The sequence below is a fragment of the Triturus cristatus genome, chromosome 10 (assembly GCF_964204655.1).
Source record: "Triturus cristatus chromosome 10, aTriCri1.1, whole genome shotgun sequence".
NCBI classification, from domain to species: Eukaryota; Metazoa; Chordata; class Amphibia; order Caudata; family Salamandridae; genus Triturus; species Triturus cristatus.
This window is the reverse complement of record NC_140593.1, coordinates 634,391,985-634,408,695: the sequence shown is the minus strand read 5'-3', so window position 1 is coordinate 634,408,695 and position 16,711 is coordinate 634,391,985. Positions and strand designations below refer to the sequence as shown.

Here is a 16,711-nt window from a genome sequence, read left to right as displayed (position 1 = left end):
GAGCATCGCACGACCCATCGGGGAGAGCGGTAGTTTTCTCCGGTGTGCAACGTCGCTCTTCAAACGGTCCAGTTGCGGCTTTAGATTCCCTGTTATGAATGCTGCAGCAGATTTTTCAATCCAGATACCCAGATATTTAAAACTAGTCCTAATCTGGAGTTTGGAGTCCGCGCCCAGGTCTGGCGGTGACCGTCCGATAGCATAATAAAAGGGACTTGTCCCAGTTAATCCGATACCCAGAGTACCCCTGGAATAACCCGGAAATCTGGAGCAACCGGTTAATTGTAAACCGAGGTCTCGTCGCGTAAAGAAGGATGTCGTCGGCATGTAGCGATATCTTTTCTTCCCACTGGTCCCCGCCCCGTATGCCTGATACAATTGGATCCCCTCTTACCCATGCAGCCAAAGGCTCGAGCGCCAGTGCAGACAGAATCGGTGAAATAGGTCATCCCTGCCTCGTGCCCTTTCGCAGAGTGAAAGAGAGAGATACCGCGCTGTTAACACAAACCCTTGCCATAGATTGAGTACATAGCAGCTGAATCCAAGAGATGAGCCGTGGGCCAAAGCCGAATCTCTTAAAGACCTCGAATAGATAGTTCCACTCTGGCGTCGAGCGACAGCAGAGCCGCCTCCACCCCCGGGTTGGTACTAACTAGGTGTATGACCTCATACAGTCGTCGTAGGTCAAGTCTGGTGCTTCGGCGAGGCATGAAGCTCGACTGGTCCGGGTGGATCAGGTTCAAAATGGGCACCAAGAGTCTATTGACCAAGACTTTGGCCAGAATTTTGACTTCCACATTTAGCAACGAGATCGGTCGGTACGAGCCACACTGGTCCGCTGGCTTGCCGGCTTTGGGGATCACCACTATCGTCGCAGTTCGCTGGTTGAGTGGCAACAGCCCACCGTCCCTCGCCTCGTTGAACATGGCCAGCAGATACTGGGCTACTGTATTGGCGGTGCATTTGAAAAGTTCCGCCGGTAGGCCATTGGGTCCCGGAGCTTCCCCCCCTGCAAGTCTTGTATTGCACCCACTATTTCTTGTGTCGTGAGATCCCGGGCTATCGATTCTCTATCTTCATCTGTCAGTACTGGGAGGCACATCTCTGCCAAGAGTTCACTGCAGTCCTGAGCCGATCTGGTCAGGTTCGAGTCGTAAAGCTCTTCATAATAGTCGGCGAAAGCGCCTGCTATAGCCTCTCCCCCTGATTGTATGTTACCGTCCTTTTCCTCAATTTCCACCACCCAATTCCTCTCGCAGTCTCGTTTTTCTAGCCAAGCTATCGTTTTGTTGGCTTTGTCCCCCAAATAATATACTCTTCTGCGTGGTCAGGGCTGCAGACCTGGCCGCGTTTGCCGCCATGTCCTGCAATTCACTTTTTCGAAGTTCCCGCCCTCTAGGTAGCGCTTTTCTAGATCTAGTACCGCGGTCACTAGCTGGTCCCACTGTAGTTTCTTTTCCTTGTTGTCTGCCCCTATACATGCCTTGACATATCCCCTCATTACTGGTTTGAATGCCTCCCACAGAGTGCCAGCCTCCTCAACGGACCCCTCATTTTCTCGGAAATAAAGCTGCGCTCTTTCCTTGACTCTCTGGGCATTGTCTTTGTTCCGGAAAAAACAGGCGCTCAATCTAAGGGTAGATCAAGTGGTCGAGACAGGCCTCCTCATTATTTCCACTGGGGAATGGTCTGATATGCCCCGGGGTCCGATTCTTGCATTGGTGAACCACCCCTCACCTCCTCTGTGTGTCAGTATGTAGTCTAATCTGGAATAGCTGGCATGGGGGGCGGAGTAGAATGTATACTGTCGGACCCCCGGGTTATGCAACCTCCACAAATCCCTCCGCCCGAACGCCTCCGTGAATGCCTGAAGTGGTTCCACCCCCCTGTCTCTCACACTTACTCTGTCTCTTTCATACCCGAGTCCATTGCAGCATTCATATCCCCCCCCCCGCACCAACACACCCGGTGGGAGGTCTACTAGCAAGGCTCCCAGTACCTTGAACACTTCAGTGCACACCATCGGCGGGATGGAACAGGAGATCAGGTTGAGAGCGCTTCCCTCCCACCTCCTCGCCAGGGCTACAAATCTGCCCAGCGAGTCGTGCAACAATTTATCTACAACTAACAGGATCCCTGTCTTCACCAAAATTCCTACTCCACGGGAGCCAGTGGTATAGCCAGTGTGGGCGGCTAGTTTATAACCATAACTATCCAGTGCCCTATACCTCTGACCCTTGAGGTGCGTTTCCTGGAGCAGTACAGTACTCGGGTGTGGCAATGCAGATACTGGAGCACAATGCTGCGTTTGATACGGTTTCCCAATCCGTTCACGTTCCAGGATAGAATGCTTAAGCTGGTGGTACTATGTATGCCCCCCCCGCCGCCTACCTGGAGGTGCCTGAGCCATCCCTTGACTAGTTACCCGTTCCTGTGACGCCATCTCCTAATTAATTGTCCGGTCTTGAGGCCTTCGGATTGCTGCAAGCCATAAACATATGCTAATCGTCCAAAATAGCTGACTTTACAACCAAGAACTGAGTTTCTGCAGCCCAAGCATGAATCCCCCACTCGTCGTCTTCCACTACCCTTCCCCCCCCACCCCCCCCCCCGAGCCCCGATCTCAGTTTGTGGTGCGTCCTTGGGTTATTTCGGATAGTTCCAGACCCATCCCGTGTCGGTCATTCAGATTCCTCTCCCATCGTCCTGCGTCGTTCACGCCAGCTTCCTTTTTGGGAGTTATGGCCAACTGTGCGCCATTCCATGGCTGCTTCTGGTGTTCCGAAGAACCACACCTTTCCGTCCGCTTCCACTCTGGCCGGGTATATCATGGCATAGTTGAGTTCTTTGGCCCGCAGCTCCTTCTTTACTGCATCAAAGCCACGTCTCTCTCATTGGACGTTAAGTAGGAAGTCCGGAAAGAATCTGATCACTGCGTTTTCGTGCAGCAAGTCTCCGTGTTGCCGTGCGGTCTGCAAGATAGCGTCCCTGTCCTGGTATTTAAGGATCCGGGCAAAAATTGTACGTGGTAGAGCTCCGGGTTTGGGGACAGGCGCTCTATGTACACGCTCGATAGTGAAGTACACTGAGAGGCGTTTGAGTTGGTTCAGGATCAAGTCTTCGAGGAAGAGGTCCATGCTAGGCCCCTCCATTCCTTCCGGAACTCCCACCACGCGTATGTTGTTTCTTTGTGCCCGCCCTTCCTGGTCCTCCAACTTAGCGGCCATCGATTCTTGTTGCTTTGTGAGGACCTGGACCCTCTCCTCCAGACTTTTAGTGCAGGTTTCCAACTGCGTGACCTGCGTCTCCGTGGAAGCCACTTTATCGGACAGTTTTCTAAAGTCTGCGCGCAGTAGGTTGACATCAAGAGTTACCGCGGCGATTTTTGGATCAGTTGCCCCCTTGAGGTCTGCTGTTGCTGCCATGATGGCGCTCATCGATGGCTCCACGTGATCCCCCGGTGGATCAGCCTGCGACGCCACTGCCATCGACACCGCGTACTTATCCATCTTGTTGGTTTGCGCCCCTGCTGGGCCTTTGGGCTTCATTTGGTGGGCCATGCGGGCACAGCCACAGCCACACAGGAAAGCGCTCACTCCGGGCACGTGTACCTCACCAGATGTCTATCCGGCGAAGGTTCTGTTGACTGTCTCCCCAGTCTAGTAGGGGCTCTCTGGGGGTGCCCACTCCAGCTGTACGTAGCTCATTCGGGTGTCTATTGGGAGGGGGCCATGTTGCTAACTTGCACCATCCGCGGGAGTACGTACACCCTCTAGCGGTCGCTGCAGTCTCCGCAGGCCGCAGTCGCACTTCTTGCGCTCTTCATGGGGGTGGGGGGGTTGTCTCCGTACCTCCGCCAGACCGGGCGCTGCCCTCACTCGCTCTCCCACAAGGCTTCACCACAGTAATGCGCGCCGGTTTTCCCCGAGGCGCGCTGGATTCCAATCTTCACCCGTTCTCAGGGCCCACAGCAGTTTTACAGCGCCGCTGCGTCTCACCAGGCAGCAGCGCCCATACACCTCCACCGCTTTACTTTATGCACCCTCCGGCTCCTCCGACTTGCCGCCGACTAGATACGCCGTCAGCTGTGCCAAATCGCGACTGGAATGACGGATTTCTCGGGATTTAGGGACCCGTTATGCGGAGCTCAGTCACTAAGCCGCCATTTCCCTCGGCATCGAAGCCACGCCCTGTTAGGTTTTGTTTTTGTGGAGTAGTGAGGTGAGATATTGATGTAGTGAATTGTTTTGAAGAATTTGGATATAAAGTACTGTTGGAAGTTGAATGGTAAAGGGGTGGTGATGTGAGTTGGAGGAGAGTGAAAGTAGTGTGTGAGTAGATGAACAGTGGTTATGTGTGTTTGTAGTAGATTTGGTAGGTGAACAGGTAATGTGTAGTGGGGCGTGAATTGTTTGGTTGTGTGTTTTTGATTAAAAAAAAAAAAAAACGAGGGTGCTGTTGGTTGATGACATGAGAGTTGGGTATAGGGTTGGTAATGAAAAGGAGTCTGTTAGGAGCAAGTAGGGAGCAGAGCTGGTGTTCTGTATGAACGGTGAGTGTGTGTATGAAAGGATTATGGTTATGTATAATGTGTGTTTGTGTTAGTGATGTGTGAATTTGATTATGGTATAGAGTGTTAGAGAATGAGGTGCCATTGTGTGGCAGTAGGGGTAAAAGGGTGTATTTATGTGGTTTGTGGGGTTTAGTAGTTGGGTCATTGAAATGTGGATATTGTGTTGTATATGAGCAGTGTGTTTTCTGAGATTGTGGATGGCTTAACGTGGTTGCTGGTAAATCGAAAAAAGGGCAGCATCTCTGGTCCTAGGCCCGACCCAAACAAGCAACTGCCCTTGTCCTCTCCGCCTTTAGCCTTGACGCAAGGGCTGAGATGCCCTGAGCCCTAATGTTAAATGGCACTTGTGATCAGGTGACCATGGACTAATCAGAACCCTAGCCCTAGACCCAATGGGAGCCCTGGCGCCCTATTAACCGAAACCCTAGCCCTGGGAACCCCTTGCTCTATCAGCCAATCACAATCCTAAGCACCAAGTCCAATAGAATCCCTAGCTGTAGAAACCAATCAAAACACAGATGCAACAACCAATAGGAAGCCTATTTAGGGAGCATTTGACTTTAAACTTAAGGGCCTGTGCAGCGGGGAGAGTAGTGGTCATGCCTTTTCAGATATTGCCTGTTGGCCAATCACTAAAGCATGGGAGGTGTAAGGAGGAGCTCCTGAAGTCTGAATCTCCTTGGATACAGGGAGGCTCAACACACTTTCTAGCATCTGGTTAACCCTGTAGGTAAGGCTTAAATCTAAAATACAGATTTTTGCACACTTAAAAAGGCAAAAACGAGTGCTAAATGCACCTTCTGAACACAAATTAAACTGCAAAACAGATTAAACAGTCTCCTAAACACCCGGATTAGGTTTAGGGGTGTATTTTGAATTGGTGGTGAGGGAAGGTGGGAGAGCGGGTGGGAGAGTGAGGAGGGGGGGAGTGGGGGCATATGCCTTCTAAGAGCCTTAGCACAGTTTAGGGGAAAACTAGGAAAGAAATCTAAACCGTCACGGGTAGAAGAAAATAGCAGTTTTTAAAAGTACAAATTGCACAGAAACCAAGAGATAAATGTAAACAGCCACAGGTAGAGAAAATAATCAGTTTTACAGTTTAAAATGACACGGCACCTAGTCTGTGTTCTTATTACCTCCCTTTTTCCTTGCAGACTGGCTGTTTAGGGGTCAGAAGCTGGGGCTACAAAATCATCTTGATGTAATGTCTCGCCACTCTTGCAGCCATAACTTGTGCAATCATAGCTTGTGTTGTAAATTTGCAATATGTGTTTAATATTCTGAAATTCTTCGTAGTCCGCTCATTTTCCACTTTAATCATTTAAAAAAAAAATATTGATGGCCCACCATTTTCCCCCAGCAATAAAGATTTACAACGACTATGACAAAACAAGCATTGAGAAGGTCAAAAAGCCGACATCCGAAGCTACTTATTTGCTATGCAAATGCTTGTTTTCTTCTGCTCTAAGAATTGTCTTGTATGTATTTTAAACACAGTATCTCTCTATCTACATTTGGCGACAATAGCCATGTGTTAATCTGCGAATGTATTCAAACCTATGTTGACAACTGCCACATCAGTATTGGCCACAGGTCTTTTGCTTATGTGAAATTCATAAAGACCTAGGACTCGCAGACTTTTTTCCCTCGCACTGTTACAGCTTGATAAATTGGACCTTAAAAACATCTGAGTTGTATGGAGTGTATCGCTCTATAGTTGGTGGATGTGATAAAATCCTCATTCCTGCTCGCATTTTGCAGCGGAAAAGACCCAGTAATTTTTGGGACATGCAGACTTTTTGCATTAAGCACCAGCATCCTTAGCTTATTGCCCAATAAGTGGAATTTCTCCCGATCGGGAGCATCGGATTTTAACGACTGCCATTAATTCCGACACTAACTCCGGAACTGTTGTGATCCGGCCTCAAGTTGAAATGTTAGGGTCTACATTTGTGGATTCTGGTTTTTGAAACATTTTTGAGTAATGCATGTTTGGTATTAAAATGATTTCCCTAACTTTTTTTCAGATATGAAGAAATTGATTTCGAAACTGGAATTCTGGAGTCCAAAAGAGAGACTACAACTGAGGAGGATATTTATCCTATCTACATGATTCTGGATGGAAAGTGGGGTATCCAAGGTTCTTGCCAGTTTTTTAATGAGAGAATATGTGTTACAGATCAAATAAGAACTCCTACTTTACAGCCCTGTTATACGCTAGAAGCAGCTGTTGAAAGGTATGTAAAAATACCAAGAAAGTTGTACTTAATTTTGTAACTTTTGATTTCTGGTTGTGATTACTGATCGGTCTCTATTTTTTTAGTTGTGTATCAATTTGTGGGGTCCCACAGCGTACCAATAATGGTCAGTCCTGCTCCTGGCTAATTTATGAACCATCATCAGTTTCTTCCCAAAAAAAAACCAGCAGCTAATTACCACATTAGGTTTTTTAACCCTTCGCATCGTACTGAATCTCCCTGTTCCCAATTTTTCTCTCCAGAGTCTTCCTTTTCAGGGCTTGCGCTTGAGAAAAGCGCCATGGGGGCTGATTACTCTACAGCGGCATTTAATTGGAGCAAACTCTTAATAGACGTCTTTCCTTTGTGTTATGTGGGAGTGGGCCTAACATTTTATTTTTATTGGAAATACAGTGGTTTAATGAAGTATGTTCTGCCCCAGTCCTTGGGAGATGTTATTCTTTAAAAAAAAAAAAAATGCTTTCCAAGTTGTAAATTCTCCTAGCTCCTCTAGCCTGCCTACCCTAGTAACCTGCCCACTTCCTTCCCCGTCTGTTCGTTTAGAGCCTTTGAGTAACTAGTAAGCTCTCGTGTGGATTGTGCATCGTATAGATGTTCTATTGAAGCGCTGCAAGGGCAGTTTCTCTGCCTGCAGGTCTTTGTCTGCTGCTTTGAGCTTGCCAGTCGTCTTGGCGTAGCCCTGATCGATTACTCCTATCCGTAACCACAGTGTAGTCTCTGCTTTAGCTACCAGAAGGTTCAGGCTATTCCCTAGAGACATGGGAGACCTTGAGCAGTGGCAAAGAATTGTTCCAGTTGTCCCTACTACTGTGCTTGCTCAGTCCAGTAGAAACTGATCGACACTTAGTATGGTGCTCTATAGAGGGGCCATATTCCAGCTTGCAGTTAAGCTACAACAGAATAACTTTCCTGAGCTGCACGTGACAAACCAGGACGAAGTGACAGTCAAGATTGGGTAAGATGTTCACTTTCAAAACTCTTACGTTGCTTAGTAACTTTATGAGTTTTTGGTTTTTGATGCTATTTACACGTTATTGGTTTCATACTTTAAGCAAACACCCCTGAGTTTCGTGTTTGCACAGAATGAGCAGACCCTGAACTGTTTCCTCACCTATGAAGTAATTCAGTGACCTAAACATCAGCATCATTACTATTTACTGCATAAGGCTGCATTTTACTGTGGGCTCCTGCTAAGGCAATCTGAGGTCGCCTAAGTTTCCTTGACCAGCTACTGCACCCACTAAAAGAATGCTTGCTCCTTTAAAGACTAAGAATAACATTTTCCTGAACAGAGCAACTCGCCTTCTTGAGGTCCACAAGGCATACTTGCATCTCGGTCTGCCTTGTGTTACCGGTCTTACTGGTGATTTACTTTAGAGAATATTTCAGAACTTTCTCTCCAACGAGTTGCTCTTGCGGTTGGGTAGACCCAAATAGTAAGTAAAGCAGAAAGATACAAGTGTTAAAAAAACGGATGTCTTATTGGTGCAGAGAAAAATAACAAATCCTATTCCTAAGTACTTGTTTCATTAACGGAATAATGACTGGGTGGGAAAGGCCACAGTGGGATCACATGGCCCTTACAAGTTGTATACACAGGACTTGGAAAAATATTTTCATTCAGCGTCACAAGAAATTCCTGACTTTGAGCACAATGTGTCCAACCCCACTGTATTTGGCACATTAGGCAAGTGGCAAAGGCTGCAGCCTTGGAACACAAGTATGTTTTGAAAGGGGCCCTCATTTTAAGTTTTGATCCTGCTAGAGCCTGCGCTAGGACATGCGTCTCATTTGTGAGAAACTATTGTTTACAAAAAGGACTTGGAGCTTCATCATCACTATTCTTTCAAGTGTCCCTAATTGTCAATGTTTGTTTAGCGAACATCAGCAAATCACTACACATGCCATCACACACTGCCAGCCAGGCGCCAGTTCTTGCGTACCGCCAGCCAGGCGCCGGTTCTTGCGTACCGCCAGCCAGGCGCCGGTTCTTGCGTACCGCCAGCCAGGCGCCGGTTCTTGCGTACCGCCAGCCAGGCGCCGGTTCTTGCGTACCTCCAGCCAGGCGCCGGTTCTTGCGTACCTCCAGCCAGGCGCCGGTTCTTGCGTACTTCCAGCCAGGCGCCGGTTCTTGCGTACTTCCAGCCAGGCGCCGGTTCTTGGGTACCTCCAGCCAGGTGCCGGTTCTTGGGTACCTCCAGCCAGGTGCCGGTTCTTGGGTACCTCCAGCCAGGCGCCGGTTCTTGGGTACCTCCAGCCAGGCGCCGGTTCTTGGGTACCTCCAGCCAGGCGCCGGTTCTTGGGTACCTCCAGCCAGGCGCCGGTTCTTGGGTACCTCCAGCCAGGCGCCGGTTCTTGGGTACCTCCAGCCAGGCGCCGGTTCTTGGGTACCTCCAGCCAGGCGCCGGTTCTTGCGTACCGCCAGCCAGGCGCCGGTTCTTGCGTACCGCCAGCCAGGCGCCGGTTCTTGCGTACCGCCAGCCAGGCGCCGGTTCTTGCGTACCGCCAGCCAGGCGCCGGTTCTTGCGTACCGCCAGCCAGGCGCCGGTTCTTGCGTACCTCCAGCCAGGCGCCGGTTCTTGGGTACCTCCAGCCAGGCGCCGGTTCTTGGGTACCTCCAGCCAGGCGCCGGTTCTTGGGTACCTCCAGCCAGGCGCCGGTTCTTGGGTACCTCCAGCCAGGCGCCGGTTCTTGGGTACCTCCAGCCAGGCGCCGGTTCTTGGGTACCTCCAGCCAGGCGCCGGTTCTTGGGTACCTCCAGCCAGGCGCCGGTTCTTGCATACCGCCAACCATGTATGTACACACATACAGGCTGCTGTATGTACACACATACAGGCTGCAGTATGTACACACATACAGGCTGCAGTATGTACACACATACAGGCTGCAGTATGTACACACATACAGGTTGCAGTATGTACACACATACAGGCTACAGTATGTACACACATACAGGCTGCAGTATGTACACACATACAGGCTGCAGTACGTACACCCCCCCCCCCACCCCACCCCCCCACAATAATTATGTATTCGGAACACATTACTTGATATACACAATTTCCTCATTTGTCCTTTCAGGCACTGGGGGTCATGATTTGAATGGTGCAGCAGTGGCAGAAGGGCCAAAAGCTCTAGGAAACCTATTGAACACCAGTTATTGCTATAGGCTACTACTAAACAAGCAGTCCGAAGTGTAATTACTTTGCAGACACAAGGGGCATGATTAGAATGGTGCAGCAGGTGTTGTGACACAGGGGCCGGAAGATCTAGGAAACCCACTGAACACCAGTTATTGCTATAGGCTACTTCTAAACAAGCAGTCACAAGTGTAATTACCTTGCAGGCACGAGGGTCATGATTTGAATGGGGCAGCAGGTGCTGTGACACAGGGGCCGGAAGATCTAGGAAACCCACTGAACACAGATTATTGCTATATTTTACTACTAAACAAGCAGTCTGGAGTGCTTTTTGGGTTCTTTTGTAACCATTGCACCCAGAGTATCACATACCCTAAAGCAACACTTTAATGAAGGCTGTAACCTTTTTGGCCTTTTCTGTCTACCTACAACTTAAGTTACATTCAGCACATTTATGTGGCACTTGTTCAGAGTTTTTGTATGGTCCTAAAATACTTCTGAATCTGTGCACATATGCCTTGGCAAGGGCATTCTCCATTCTATAACATTAGCACGCCAACCATTGTAAACACTATATAAATACTTGTAACTTAACTTATGGCATTCCAGACCAAGCATTGGCAAAGCCAGTAGGTCTTACCTATGTGAGATCATTTGGCATTCTAAGTGTTTTTTAGCCATATTATACATTAGAGCTATCTTCAGTGCAGCATAACTGAAGATAAAAAAAAATGCTAAAACGTGGACAAAGCTGGCAGTCAGACAGCTTTTTTGCATTAATTTCAGCCATTTGCAACAGCTTAAAACATTAGCAAAGCCAATAAATCTCACGTAAGCAAGACCTAATGTCTTTGCCAATACTTGTCTATACAATACCTCTCTTAAACGAGAGCTCATGCAGTACATATGCCGTCTCAGGCGAGACTTGGAAAAAAAACACAGGTGTGCCTGTATTTCTTGAAGATTAAATACAAATGCCTGGAGGTTCAGTGATCCTGGGCACTGCGGCAGGCTGGCTGGGAAATTAGATAACACATTGATTTCCACAAACCTTTGTACATTAAGGAATTGCATGTAGTCACTTTAAAAGTGCATTTGAGTAAAACCAAGTACTTATGAGGATTTATAAAGCAATGGAATGGTGCACCCGTTAATGTAGTAGTCCACAAATCCTCAGTTGTGTTTAATATTATTTTTTATTCTTCTTTTAATTCATATTCATAAAATTGTCATACAAATGGACATCCAGTCAACGCGTTTAGTTCAAAACTTATTTTGAACTTCATCAGGGCTCAAATATATTAATATCCTTTATACTCCTGGTGCGGTGATTGGTGGAAGCAATCCATAAAATAATAGGTCAGATAAGACAAAAATGACATTTGGATGATCCCCTTATTCATGAGAAACCTGTTCTACTGGTCCAATGGTATGTGGGGAAATAGTGCCCCCTGTGTGATACCGGAGTCCTTATCAAACTTGACCATCCATGCTTCTTACTGGTAATAAGTATTAGGCAGTAACAAGCATGGAGGAACTTTATGGGGTGTGGTTATTCAAGTCCGCTGTTTAAGTTGTTTATACTTATGATCATTCACCAAACATGAGGCTAGAAAATGTACCCTTTGGCCTCACAGGTGTTTTTTGGTAAATGAGAGGATGTGGCCTAAATGCCAGGGTGGTCGACCTCAAACCTGGGGAACCGGGTTGGAGTCTCTGCAAGGATGCTCAACATCCTGTGATTCAGGGCTTATCTCTTAATTTTACAGTGCCTAACAAAAATTTAATGTGTCTGTCTATAATACAACTGGTGCTAATGTATGGTGCTTTGATACCTTTGGGACTAGTTTGTGATATAGAAAATACCCTCTCCCCCCCCCCCAAAAAAAACCCCTTGCTTAGAAAGGACAGACCTGCTTTCTTCTCCGGCCCAGTCGATAACAAAAGTATTGTGACCTGGCTCCTCACTTGTGTTGGGGGCCCTGGAGCTATGCTATATAGGCTGTGTGCTGAATATATTTTATTATTGATTGCTTAGAAATTAAATGTAGTGATCAAATGTGCATTTACTAAACCTTTGTTCCAAATTGCTATTGTTTGTTATGAAAACTGGCCTATTAACCCCTTGTGTGCTTCGGACGGCCCCCGGCGGTCTGACGTCACAGTGGGCGTGAGCCGAGGACGGCCGGTGGCCGTCCGAACTCCACCCACGCAATAAAACGCCCGCACAGCATGAAAATTCACGCAGCGCGGAACAGGTTAAGAGCGTTCCAGAAGGTGCATATTTTTATGTCTGCTGTGGGACAAGCCATTTGTTTTATCTCTCTCCCCCCCCCCCCCCCTCATCCAAAAAAAACCTCTTAGCAAGTACAACCATAAACACATAGACAAATAAATGCATAGATCAATTTATTACGACCTATTTATCCACCGGCCTCCGTCATTTACCTTTTGCTTCAATCCACTAAATCACTGAGCTTTGGGTAGGGTTCAAACTACTTCATCCACTGGTTATCTGCATTGTGATTCTTTTGCCTGTGCATAGTTGCCACAAACAAATATACAAACACAAGGAGATGATGGACAGAGCGCTGAAGCTTTTCAGACACTCACCCCCGGTCACAGATCTGGGTTGAATCCATCATCATTCTTTAGCTCACTTCGCCACCCCAGTTCAGACATAGCTATATGCAAATCAGTCTTGACCCTGTGCCTCATGGGAACAGTCCAGCCCGAACTGCCAAGCCTTATCTAGACCGGAAACAAGCATCCTGGGACTGGTTACGGGCTAACAGCCCTCATCAGCCAGAATAGCTTTTTAAGCCAAAAAGTCTTAATTTTAGCCATCTCCAAGCTAAAATTGCCATTGCTTCAATGTATGTCAATGAGGAAAAATGAAGTCCCCCTCCTTTATTATTATTATTTCAAAAGCCCCCTCTTTCTAGTATCAAAATGTTGGCATGTATGGAGAGGCCAGCAATACATATATGCTATCAGAGACAAGCAACCGCTCCTCCATCTTGTATTCTGGTCCAGGCTGTGGGCTTCCAAAATGGAGCTCGCAGGTCTGTATCACACATGCAATGCATGCTACCAATCCTAGCGCATACGTGTAATGTGTACACACACACATCCCCCCCCCCCAACAGGGTGTTAGTTTTCAGGGTTATCTTGATCAGCAGAACTGTAGAAAGAATACCTGTAAATGCACATGCATGTCTCAGGTAAAGGTTCCTTTCACTATATTTCACCAAACATGCTATATGGCCACCTCACTCCACGCATGAAACCCGTGACCGGGATGGTAGTCCTCTGTCGCCATGAAGGTGAGCAAAGCCCAGAAAGTATAATTGTCAAAGACAGGGCCTAGGTGAGAATGTGAACACAGGGTCAGTAGGTGGGATGATCAAAAATCAAAAGCCAGGATCACAGGCACATGCAGATTGGTCGCTCAGGGCGGAGAACATGACCGTACATCCTTTCAGTCCTGGGCTTCCGTGCGATAGCATAATGGGTGTCGTAGTCTTGTTCTGCTTCTATAGAGCTCATTAGACCAGCACACCTGACTGACTTGTGGATGAAAGGTTCAGGAAACAGTGTCTGCAATGACGTAGAGTCGAGAGAGGTGGCCCCCGTAAGGAGCTTGGCGTGTATTCTACCCCATTCATGTGCACTTTCCAAGTTTAGAACGGTGATGTAAACATGTTATTCCTCCCTTCACCCCCCATCCTAAGTATGGTTAGTCCCCCCTCCGGCACCTTCAGTTTCCCCCCACCCTCCTCACCCTGGAGTGAACGCTGTAGTCCCTAGAAGTGGTAATGCCTCCAGATCAGAGGACGAGGCTGCGCTGTGCCCACTCCTCTGAGGGCACACACGGCAAAAGCCCTTCTGAGAGGCGATTGATGCAATCAATTGTCCCGGACCCTACAGGTCAGAGAGGGCGCGCTGAAATTCTGCTCCATATTCAGTGTTCACGGGCAGAGGCTAATGCTGCGGGGCAGACCATGAGAACTGCTTTCTTCTGGCTCAAGAAGTGCTGTCCCTGGGACCCTTTGGTCCACACAGCACCTCATGGAAGGACTGACTGCCTCAGCTCTGTCTGTGACACGCGGCCTCTTGCGAGGGAAGGTTTCAGTCATTCTTATTTACAGCGACCTGGGGCTGCCAACATAAGCACATGTACGCCTTCCTGCGTCGATCGATGGTCAAATGGCATCCTTCACAGCCAACCTCTGCGTCGTGCGCCTTAGCTGTGCGTCTCAAGCGCTGGGTTGAGTCAATTCTCCTTTTCAGCTAAAAGCACGCAGCATGCTGGGACTTGCAGCCCCTGCTTGCAATGTGGAGAGTTAAACCACAGATCCCAGCATGCTATGTGGTGGTGAAATACCAGGGCTGGTGATTGGGCCAGTTCACAGCTATGTTCTGCACCTGCAAGGGTGCACAATTCCGAACATTTGACAATGGGTGGGTTTCGATGTAGCTGAGACTGAGCAGATATTGCACAGCTCTGACCAGGCCTCACTGCTGCACACCTTTCTGGATGCACAGGTTTACTATGCACCTCCGGGCCTAACTCATGCAGACCTTACAAGATGGGTAGGGATATTGCACACGTCTGGGCCTAACAGCTGATGCCTTACAAGCCGGACAGGGATATTGCAGACCTCTGACTCGGCCTCACTGCTGCATGCCTTCCAAGATGTTTAGGGATATTGCATGCCTGTCCCCGGGCCTAGATTCTGAACAACTTACAAGGTGGGTAGGGATATTGCATATCTCTGTCTGGGGGGGAGGGGGGTGTGTGTGTGTAGGTGTGTTTGTTCATTCACTGAAAAAAACAGGTTTCAGGGGTGTTATAGTTAGCTGGACATTTCACTCGTACAAAACCATTGAAATTCCTTTGTTATAGTTAGTTCTACTAACTATAACTCGCGTGCCTGCAATCCACGGCTAATGATGTCACATATTATATTATTCATGACATGGTCAGTGACATCACTGATGACATCTCAAATGACATCCCTGATGACATCATCCACGTGACAATCTGATACACCTAATCATACACTAGTATAACCTTTCATCACTCATTATAAAATATGGAGTACCATATTTGAAACCATTGACACCAATATAAGTTTCTAAAAACCCACTCAGTGATTCCTAGATCTACACACACATCTAAACACTTACCTATAGATTCACTCATTCATGCTGACAAAGATCAATAGAACACTATCAAATATACTTTTTTAAATCGGCCCGATCCACACACCCTGCACACATCTTCCCTTTAAAAAAAAAAAAAAAAAAATCATATTTTTTTTTTGGGCCCAGGGGGTCCTTGTGGGACCCCCTAAGCAGGCCTAGGGGGTCAGGGCGTTTTGTGCACTTTTTTCAAGGATTTCTTGTGCCTTGGTTCTACCGAGGCAAAAAATGGCTGCCAACACTTTCTGGTTTGGAGTGTTGACAGCAAGTTGACAGCCAATTAGCATGCAGCACGTGATCGGCAGAGTACGCGCAGGGTGAGCAGATCCACCGCGCCCATAGATATGAGATTTTACTTTTGATTTTCTCAGGAACTACTGAACGGATTTACACCATTTAACCAAAAGGCACGACTCTGAACCAAGGGCTACCTTTTTGCCAAATTTGGTGCAATTCCGTTCAGCAGTTCGGGGTGTAGCTGTGACTAAAGGATCCTATGGAAAATTGCATGGGGAAAACATGTTTTGGGACCCCCCTTTTTTCTCGACCCCTCGCTTGACGAATCACCCCGAGACTTTCAGGATAGGAGCGGACTGGAGCTGGCCAAAAGTTTAGTATATTTTGCGAAGATTCGTCAACCGGCGTCAAAGTTATAGGGAATAGAATGTTGCGGATTTCTTATGGAAAATAGGTGAGTGAGTGAGAGATTGAGAGAGAGAGAGAGATTGAGAGAGAGAGAGAGATTGAGAGAGAGAGATTGAGAGAGAGAGATTGAGAGAGAGAGATTGAGAGATTGAGAGAGAGAGAGAGAGATTGAGAGAGATTGAGAGAGATTGAGAGAGATTGAGAGAGATTGAGAGAGATAGAGAGAGATAGAGAGAGATTGAGAGAGAGAGAGATTGAGAGAGAGAGAGATTGAGAGAGAGAGAGATTGAGAGAGAGAGAGATTGAGAGAGAGAGAGATTGAGAGAGAGAGAGATTGAGAGAGAGAGATTGAGAGAGATTGAGATTCTGATTGGTTGTTAGATCTTAGTAAACATTCGAATCGGTCGAAACCAGGAAGTGTCGGCCGCCATTTTGTCTCTCGCAGTCCGAGGGAGGTGAAAAACAAAGGTGGAGAACGTGAAAAGGGGGCAGGGTGGACAGTTCCTGACCCCCTAGCCTTTGTCAGGGGGTCCCAGAAGGACCCCCAAGGTCCAAAATATTTCTTTTAATTTTTTTCGAAAAATCGCGGAGTGCGCGTAGCGTGCGCGTACGGTAGAAACGGAAAAATTCCGCGAACTGCGTAACGTGGGCGCGCGGTGCGCGAACAACGCGCGCATCGGTACGCGCACGGTGAAAAACCTTATAAAAAAAAATAAATACAGAACTTAGCATTTAAAAAAACGTACAAATTCACTGAAAAAACCATAGGTTTCACACACGTTATAGTTAGGAATTAGCATTTAAAAAACCTTGCAAATTCACTTAAAAATCCATAGGTTTCACACATGTTATAGTTAGCTAGACATTTCACTCGTGAAAAACCATTG

The 16,711-nt window shown here is 47.6% G+C and overlaps 1 protein-coding gene across 2 annotated transcripts in view; it reads left to right on the top strand.

Moving 5' to 3' along the window:
* GTF3C1 (general transcription factor IIIC subunit 1) overlaps positions 1-16,711 on the top strand; it is a 1,956,011-nt gene that overhangs the window by 69,790 nt on the left and 1,869,510 nt on the right. For both annotated transcript variants that reach the window (XM_085632176.1, XM_085632175.1), the window contains exon 2: positions 6,601-6,810. In XM_085632176.1, the coding sequence (XP_085488302.1) occupies positions 6,601-6,810 (210 nt within the window). The remainder of the gene's footprint in view (positions 1-6,600; positions 6,811-16,711) is intronic.